Source organism: Neoarius graeffei, chromosome 5, assembly GCF_027579695.1.
Source record: "Neoarius graeffei isolate fNeoGra1 chromosome 5, fNeoGra1.pri, whole genome shotgun sequence".
NCBI lineage: Eukaryota > Metazoa > Chordata > Actinopteri > Siluriformes > Ariidae > Neoarius > Neoarius graeffei.
Window position 1 is genome coordinate 2,036,880 of NC_083573.1, and position 9,578 is coordinate 2,046,457.

Genomic DNA, 9,578 nt, shown 5'->3' on the forward strand with positions numbered 1-9,578 from the left:
AGGTTGTGTGAGCATGGCGTGAGTATAGTATGGAGGGTGAGCGAGTATAGTGTGGGTGTAGTATGGATGGCGTGCGAGTATAGTGTGGGTGTAGTATGGAGGGTGTGTGAGTGAAGTGTGGGTGTAGTATGAAGGTGAGCGAGTGTGGGGATAGCATGGAGGGTGTGTGAATGTTGTGTGAGTATAGTGCGGTTATAGTATGGAGGGTGTGTGAATGTAGTGTGAGTATAGTGCGGGTATAGTATGGAGGGTGTGTGAGTAGAGTGTGGGGATAGCATGGAGGGTGTGTGAATGTTGTGTGAGTATAGTGCGGGTATAGTATGGAGGGTGTGTGAGTAGAGTGTGGGGATAGCATGGAGGGTGTGTGAATGTTGTGTGAGTATAGTGCGGTTATTGTATGGAGGGTGTGTGAGTATAGTGTGAGTATAGTGCGGGTATAGTATGGAGGGTGTGTGAGTATAGCGTGGGGATGGCATGGAGGGTGTGTGAGCATAGTGCGGGTGTAGTGTGGAGGGTGTGTGAGTATAGTGTGGGAATGGTATGGAGGGTGTGTGAGTATAATGTGGGTGTTGTATGGAGGGTGCGTGAGTGTAGTGTGAGTATAGTGTGGGTATAGTATGGAGGGTGTGTGAGTGTAGTGTGAATATGATGTGGGGATAGTATGGAGTGTGTGTGAGTGTAGAGTGTGAGTATAGTGTGGGTATAGTATGGAGGGTGTGTGAGCGTAGTGTGAGTATAGTGTGGGAGTAGTATAGAGTGTGTGTGAGTGTAGTGTGAGTATAGTGTGGGTATAGTATGGAGTGTGTTTGAGTGTAGTGTGAGTATAGTGTGGGGGTAGTATGGAGTGTGTGTGAGTATAGTGTGGGCATAGTATGGAATGTGTGTGAGTGTAGTGTGAGTATAGTGTGGGGGTAGTATGGAGTGTGTGAGTGAAGTGTGAGTATAGTGTGGGTATAGTATGGAGGGTGTGTGAGTGAAGTGTGAGTATAGTGTGGGGGTAGTATGGAGTGTGTGTGAGTGCAGTGTGAGTATAGTGTGGGTATAGTATGGAGGGTGTGTGAATGTAGTGTGAGTATAGTGTGGGTGTAGTATGGAGGGTGTGTGAGTGTAATGTGAGTATAGTGTGGGGGTAGTATGGAGGGTGTGTGAGTGTAGTGTGGGTATAGTATGGAGGGTGTGTGAGTGCAGTGTGAGTATAGTGTGGGTATAGTATGGAGGGTGTGTGAGTGTAGTGTGAGTATAGTGTGGGGATAGTATGGAGGGTGTGTGAGTGTGGTGTGAGTATAGTGTGGGTATAGTGTGTGAGTGTAGTGTGAGTATAGTGTGGGTATAGTGTGGAGGGTGTGTGAATGTAGTGTGAGTATAGTGTGGGGATAGTATGGAGGGTGTGTGAGTGTAGTGTGAGTATAGTGTGAATGTCATTTCGATCAGTCTGATGTACATTACTGGAATACACAGTTAGCTGAGAGTTTTCTGGTAATAAGTGAACAAGTGTTGAGTCATGGTGTTTAACCATGCATAAAATTGTGGACGTGGCCTCAGTGAGCCGTCCCTCCAAAGTGTGTGATAAAATTAGAAAGTGGTGAATTCTCACTGTTATTTCCCACTCGCAGTACACACAGGAAACATGGTGAGTTCAATTCATCTTTATTTCCCCAAATGTTTAAATCTTCTGAGCAAAACATGATGTTCGTTCTCTGAAGGTCAGTTTCAGCTCTCGCTGCAGAGGACACCAGAAATGCAATGAATTATTACAATTATTCCTGAATAAAGGAGAATTTATTTCAGGTTTCTCATGATGAGATTATTAAACTGAGATTTGTTGTTGTTGTTGTTTTCACTAAAATCCATAAAGCAGGACAATTTCACGCTTGGGATCAGAAGAAATCAAATATTTATTTTATCAAAATGTAAAAATGAGAAATGTTGGTGAAATGTAGCTTTATGACAGATGTGTTGTGGAGGTCTGGAAGTTATTTAAACCCTGAAGAAGTTAAAGCTGTGTCAAACAAAATTTAGACAAAAACACAAAAAAAATAATTCTCTCACAGGCCTCTGGGTTTTGTTTTCAAACTGAACTGTGAGTTTAAAATCTTCCTGGCCGAGTTAAATCTAAAATATTCAGTGAACCCCTGCATTCACACCGGCAGCGACGCGACAAAACGTCTGGAAGTGATTAGTTCTTAAACAGAGCTACTGATAATGTGGGCGGGGCTAGCAACATGGCAACACTGAGATAAATTTAAATTTAATTTGAGACATTAAGTTATTTTTTGATTGCCAACGGGAGTGAGGAACAGTGCAACAGTCTGGTCCATAAGTATTTGGACAGTGGCACAAGTTTGCTTGTGTTGCTTCTGGACTCCAGTACAGTGGATTTGAAATGAAACAATCAAAACGTGACTGAAGTGAAGACTTTCAGCTTTAACTCCAGGGTATTTCACAAAAATATCGTATGAACTACTTCGGAATCATAGCCATTTTTTTTCCATAGTCCCTCCATTGTCACAGGTTCAAAAGTAATTGGACAAAATTACAAAATTATAAATATAAGCATCGTTTTTAAAACTTGGATGTGAATCCTTTGCTGTGAAACACCACCTGAAGTTTGGAACCCATGGACTTTACCAAAAGCTGAGTTTCCTCCCTTGAGATGCTTTGGCAGGTCTTTACTGCAGCCGCCTTCAGTTGCTGCTTGTTTGTGGGTTTTTCTGCCTTCGCTTTAGTCTTTGGGAAGTGAAAAGCAGCTCAGGTGAGTCGATCGACTCAGCCATTTCAAAGCATTCCATTTCTTTGCCTTAAGAAGCTCTTGGGTTGCTTTTATGGTGTCTTTTGGGTCATTAAATATCTGTACTAGGATGTGCTGTCATATCAGTTTTGCAACAACCGACTGAATCTGAGCAGAAAGTATCTCTCTATACACTTCAGAATTCATCCTGCTGCTTCTATGAGCAGTCACATCATCAATAAACAGCAGTGTCTCAGTTCCACTGGCAGCTGTACACGCCCATGTCCACCATGATTGACAGACGATGGAGTACACTCTGGATCATGAGTCCTTCCTTTCCTTCTCCATACTCATACCCCTTCTGGTACGAGTTAATCTTGGTTTCATCTGTCCAAAAAATCTTGTTCCAGAACTGTACAGGCTTTCTAGTAAAGTCTCATCTCACCTTTCTGTTCTTGAGTGTTCTCAGCGATTTGCTTCTTCAGGTAAACCCTCTGTATTTACATCCATGAAGGTGTTTCTTGCTTGTCGACTTTGACAGTGATAGGTCGACCTCCTCCAGAGTGTTCTTGACTTGCCGAGATGTTGCGAAGAAGGTTTTCTTCACCAAGGAAAGAACTGTACAATCATCCACTTTAGTTGTTGCAGCACTCTTGCAGATCAGGGAATGAGAGGAACGAGGAACTGGGAGACAGGCTTGACAACTCAAGGTGGTTTTTATTTTTACTCAATTTCATGTTTCAAGAAAACACACAAAAGCAAATTGCCATGAATCAAACACAGGTGAAACTCATCACGTGTCGGTTCTACCTGACTCCTCGCCCCTCACAGCTGACGCTCACCCACGCCCCTGCTGCTACAGCTGTCTTCCATGGTCTTCTGGGACTTTTGGTGTTGCTGAGCTCACCAGAACATTCCTTCTTTGATTTGTTGATTTGGCCACACCTAACGTTTCTGCTCTCTCTCTCTCTCTCTCTCTCTCTCTCTCTCTCTGAGAAGTCGGTTCTGTTTTTTCAGCCTAATGATGGCCTCCTTTGCTTGCATCAACACCTCTTTGGACCACATACTGAGAATTCTCATGAACCAAATGCAAATTCAATGCTTGGAATCAACTTCAGACCTTTTTATCACCTTGATTTGTCATGGTATAACAAGGAAACAGGCCATAACTGGCCATGAAACTGCTTATCAGTCAATTACTTTTGAGTGTGTGAAAATGGAGGAACTGTAAAAATCCTGAACAGTTCAGTAAAACTGAAAGTTAACATTTCAGTCACATCTTGATTGCATCACTTCAAATCCAGTGTGGTGGAGTGCATTGGCCAAAAAAAAAAGGCCAAACTTTCTGAATTTCTTTGCATTCAGAAGTGTATGGTGCTAAACCCCAGATCAGCCACACCCACGATATTCAGGAGCTCACAGAGAGCTGAAAAGATTTAGCATGCACTAAATCTTCCAGTCACTGCAGCGCATCGGCGACTGTAGACACACTAGCTCCTCCTCCTTTTATAGGGTGCGATTACTTTCTAATCACTGTCTTTCACAGAACATTGATTAATTTGGTGTGTAATGGAATTAAGCGTGATTTAAACTTGACAGTGGAACACTTTTTCAAACTAACTGCTTTCTGCTTTCTCGTCAGATTTGCCAGTTGTCCACAGTGTCCGTGTTTCTGCTCCTGGTGTCCACTGACGCCTCCGTGGCCTTCGTTCACACTTTTGAGTACGAAGACTTTGATACAGGCGACACGCTGCTCTGCACACGCTGCCCTCCGGGGACGTACGTGTCGTCTCCATGCACCAGTACCCATGACACCGTGTGTCTGCCGTGTCCTAAGGAACACTTCACAGAGTTCTGGAACTTCCTGCCCAAATGTCTGTACTGCTCCAACATCTGCGAGGGAAATCGAGTGGTGAAAGAGCAGTGCTCGGCCACGCACAACCGAGTGTGCGAGTGTAAAGAAGGACACTACTGGCAGGACGACTTCTGCGTCCCGCACACACGGTGTCCTCCTGGACTGGGCGCTGAGATAATCGGTAATCAGGATAAAAAAACATGATTTCCTTCTGATGATGAAATCTTTTATCAACACGTCAAAATATTAAACCACGATCACAGTGAAACCTTTTTTGAAGTGTACGTCCATTTGAGTGGACGTGATATTTATATATGATCACAGTCACACCGTTTGTTGTGAAACGTGTTGTCCACAGGTAACACGCAGAGGAACACACAATGCAAGAAGTGTCCCAATGGTACGTTTTCAGCAGAGACGTCCTCCAGCGCTCAGTGTATCAAACATACAGACTGTGAGATGCTTCATGTCCTTCTTCCAGGCAAGACGTGGCACGACAACATCTGCTCATCGTGTGCTAATCTTACCAACAAAGGTGTGTTTTTTTGGGGGGGGGTTTTCAGGACGTACTGTAAAGACCTAACATTAGAAGTGTAGATTTCATTGTGTGTGTTTCTTCTCATTCAGACTCAGGAGGATTAAACCTGATCCGAAATGTTCTTCCGGGATTGTTCTCCCGCGGGAACATCAGACTGAGCAAACTGAAGAGATTTGTCCATCTACTCAGTGATAAGGACAACGACTGTTGGCCACGATGCCCCAAAACGAGAGCGATGCTGCTTCACACCATCACTGTGTGGACTGAAAACGCTCCCACACACAAGCTGAAGGCTTTACCCACGATGCTTCTGAGATCAGGTCTCCGAAGCAGTGTTGAAAAAGTCCAGGACATGGTGACGAGGATCGAGGAGAAGATATCCGTGTGTCAAAATCTTTTGGACTTCTAAATCTGTGTTGGGAGACACTTCACTAGTAGAAATAATGAAATAAATGTTATGGTTTACTCAGTATGCGCGGCTCATGGTGTTGTCTTTATCCATCATTTCTTCTTCAAATTCACATCCAAAATATACACTTGTCCCCCAGGTCCTCTGAATCCGCTTCAACAGTGTCATTAATCACACAGAAACTCGGGTTATTGCTCTCTTCTCTTTGAAACGAAATGATTTTTGGCACAAGAAGAAGAACAGGAATGTTCTCGAGGAAACATACTCAGTATTCTCTCTAATATCTGAACGCTGACCAAGACACACAGTGGAGTAATAAAAAGCTAATAATTCTTCTCCTGCGTCATTAATTCTGATGAACGATTTCACATCCGCATGAGATTTTCACACACTGGTCTTTCTCCAATCTTCATCCGACCAGGTTTGGTGTCCACAGTAGCCTCAGGTTCGTGTTCCTGGTCGACGTTCCTGGTCCGATCCTCCTCAAGATTCGACGTGTTGAGATGCTTTTCTGCTCGTCACGCTTGTACAGAGCGTTTACTTGACTTCCTGTCAGCTTGAGATCAGCACTTTCTCAAATATGTCCACAAAAATTCTTCCAACTCGTCGTTCCTGAAGAATAAAGCATTATAAGTATGGTTATATTTGATTTATGGAGGTGTTACTGATGCTAGGATTTCACCAAAAATTCCTTATGTTGAGATTTTTGGATAATTTGATCGGCGAACGTGCAAGACCACACAGATCTTTAAATCTCTCGCGGTACGGAAGCAGATGTATCGAATAAGTATCGAATCTCCTCGACAGAACGGCGTCACACCATTCAGATTGTAGCTTGCTTTTAGGTTGCGTGCTCGCTCCTGGATGATCCAAACAGAGCGAGTCCCACAGATTCCGCGAGGGTTACGGAACAGGGGACAGGAATAGGGGCCGCTCAATCTTGGTCTGTCATTGTCCATCTGTTTAAGCAGCATGTCGACCACACAAAAAAAGAGACGGTTATTTAAACAGGACATTATACATACAATTACGGGAAATTACACGGACGTTATTTCAGTTTTTCGGCCTCCTCCGTCTCCCTCGTTCCATTATTCAGCTCTTCAGCTCATCCTCCGAAAGCCACTAACACCAGTCTGTTAGTTAGTTTACAGGAGGGGGAACTCCACCAAACGTCTCCACCAAACTCTTTTATTGCTCTCTGGAATAGAAAGTGTTTCCAGCACAGCCCTGGTGTCAGGCCCAAGACTGCGTTCAGAAAAAGAAAAACGCAGGAACAAGTGAAAGTCGTTATTTTTTCGTGGGAGGAATTTCCCCAGGAAGCTGGCGAGCAGGGCCGAAGCCAAGAGACCTCGCCAAGAAGCCGAGTCGCAGCAGACGGATGAGACGAGACGAGACGAGACACTTCTGCCCTGTCAGGCAGCGTGATTCACCTCGCTGCCCTCTGCTACAGGGACACTTATTTATTTTTTTTCTTCATTCACAATGCCTGGAAAGTTCCAGACATCTCAGACCCGGTGCCTGGACAAACACTGACGCATGTTTTCACAAGTGACTTTTCTTTTCACTATCTGTCCACAAAAGTCTCTCTGTGTAGAACAGGAAGCTCAGTGTCCTCAGACAAAATGTCAAATATACTGAACATAAAAATTGATCGGGGGAGGTGTTGATTAATTTATTTAAAAAAAAAAAATTTAAGGGGGGGTGCTGATTCATTCTCTATAACAGCAGCTCTGATTGTCGAGCACGTTCATATTAACACACTCGTTCTAACGCTTTATCGTTTCCATGGTAACAGCAGATATTTATGTAACATTTCTGGAAGGAGTCTCCAGTGTCAACGCTGTGTAACAGTCATAGGGGAAGCTGGAACTTTAAGGACAGAGTTTATACTTCTTAGTGGTTTCTTCATAACAAAAAGTGACAATCTGTGAGGGTTTGTTTGTTTGTTTGTTTGTTTGTTTGTTTGTTTGTCTGATGATCTCCCACCTCCCAAAAAGATTTATATGATCTGAAGAGAAGCATGAGTGAATTGATCTTCTGGAATGATGAGTTGGCTGAGTGGAGAGCGGGCCTGTCTCTTGACCAGGAGATCACGAGTTCTCCTTGTGGTTGGCTCGTACCAAAGACCAAAATGGTACCAACTGCTATAAAACAGATGTGAGGAGGGAGTCAAACTCTCACAGTTACCAGATGGCCAACACCCCCCCCCACACACACAGTAAGCCTCGCTATGTCAGAGACGAGAGGCCGAGGACGACTGAAACAGAGATCGGCACCATCTGATGTGGAGTGGGAAGGACTTTGACCTCCCAAAAAAAGGGTGAGGGAACAGAAAAAAGGAACTAACTTGTTTCACAGACATTCCACAACACTGGACGTAACTATAAATGGATAAAAAGTATTGTCATTTTAATGTGCCAAATTAGATGATTCAAATCATTTTAATGGGGCAAGTTACATGATTCAGATCATTTCAGTGTGCCAAATTACAAGATTTTTATCATTTTCTTGCAGCAAATTCAATGATTTGAATCATTTTAGTGTGTCGAATTACATAATTTGAATCATTTTAATGTGCCAAATTAGATGATTCAAATCATTTTAGCGTGTCTTATTATATGATTTGAAGCATCTCAGTCTCTTGAATTACGATTCTGAATCATTTTAATGTGCCGACTTAAATGGATCAAATCGTTAAAATAAGTCACTGTGCCCTTCAGTGGTGACATTATATTTTTTTTTCTCATAGATTTATAATATTTGGCATTAAAGCCATGTTCACAGATGAACGTGATGAATTTACAGCATTTAGTCCTTCTCTGGAATTTTTACTGGATGTCCTGCCACATGGACAATAAACAGGACACTGATGTTTTCTTCTCTAATCTCTGAGAAAGAACATTGGCCTCTTGTATACATTAATTATGTATTTTAGTGCTTTTGTCTCGTTATAATTGCGTTCTTCTGCTCACTTTGTGCCAAGCAGTCATCCGGGAAGTGCTTTGGAAATTATCAGGTGTTTTTACAGCACAGACATGACCTTGAGACCTTGCCCACTTTTTTAGAAATATCATCTCCATCAGATCTTCCATCCAAAAAATTCTTTTAAGACGAAAGTGAGTGAAGTTAAACATTACGAGTGGCCACACATGCTGGCTTCATTCCTACCAACACACCTCGCTGACACACACCAATTCACCAGAGGAAATGACACGAGCGAGGTCAAACACGCGTGTTTTCAGCACCCGGGACTCTGAGCTACTCCATCATACTAATGTGAATGCTGTGTTTTGTGATGGCTGGCACTGCTCTTACACAATGGATGAAATATGAAATGAGTTCAGACGGCTGTGTGGTGTTGACCTGCTCTCACTCGGGTTAAATAACTTCCCTCCAGCTTTGCTTTGCTGGCTCACAGTTCTGGATGAACCATCAGAGACTCAGTCCAGTCCAGACCAGTCCACTTCACTTCAGTCCAGTCCAGACCAGTCCACTTCAGTCCACTCCAGTCCAGTCCACTTCAGTCCACTCCAGTCCAGTCCAGTTCAGACCAGTCCAGTCCAGACCAATCCACCTCAGTCCAGTCCAGTCCAAACCAGTCCACTTCACTTCAGTCCATTTCAGTCCAGTCCAGACCAATGGGCGGCACGGTGGTGTAGTGGTGAGTATGGTCGCCTCACAGCAAGAAGGTTCCGGGTTCAAACCCAGCAGATGGCAAGGGCCTTTCTGTGTGGAGTTTGCATGTTCTCCCCGTGTCTGTGTGGGTTTCCTCCGGGTGCTCCGGTTTTCCCCACAGTCCAAAGACATGTGGTTAGGTTAATATGGGACGGCCTTGGGCTGAGGTGCCCTTGAGTGAGGCACCGAACTCCCAACTGCTCCCCGGGCGCTGTGAGCATGGCTGCCCACTGCTCTGTGTGTGTGTGTGTGTGTGTGTTTTCACTGCTTCAGATGGGTTAAATGCAGAGAGGAAATTTCACAAGTGTGTGATGAATAAAGTTGTGCTTTCTTTCTTTCTTCCTTCCTTCTTTTCAATCCACTTCAGTCCAGT

At 43.8% G+C, this 9,578-nt stretch overlaps 1 protein-coding gene across 1 annotated transcript; it reads left to right on the forward strand.

The window, feature by feature from the left end:
- Window positions 1-1,617: 1,617 nt before the first annotated feature.
- On the forward strand, window positions 1,618-5,593 carry LOC132886381 (tumor necrosis factor receptor superfamily member 11B-like). The gene is made up of 4 exons (XM_060920969.1): window positions 1,618-1,630; window positions 4,371-4,764; window positions 4,942-5,118; window positions 5,211-5,593. Exons 1-4 carry the CDS (start codon window positions 1,628-1,630, stop codon window positions 5,528-5,530), a joined length of 894 nt encoding a protein of 297 aa, XP_060776952.1. The 5' UTR covers window positions 1,618-1,627; the 3' UTR covers window positions 5,531-5,593.
- The last annotated feature ends 3,985 nt before the right edge of the window (window positions 5,594-9,578 follow it).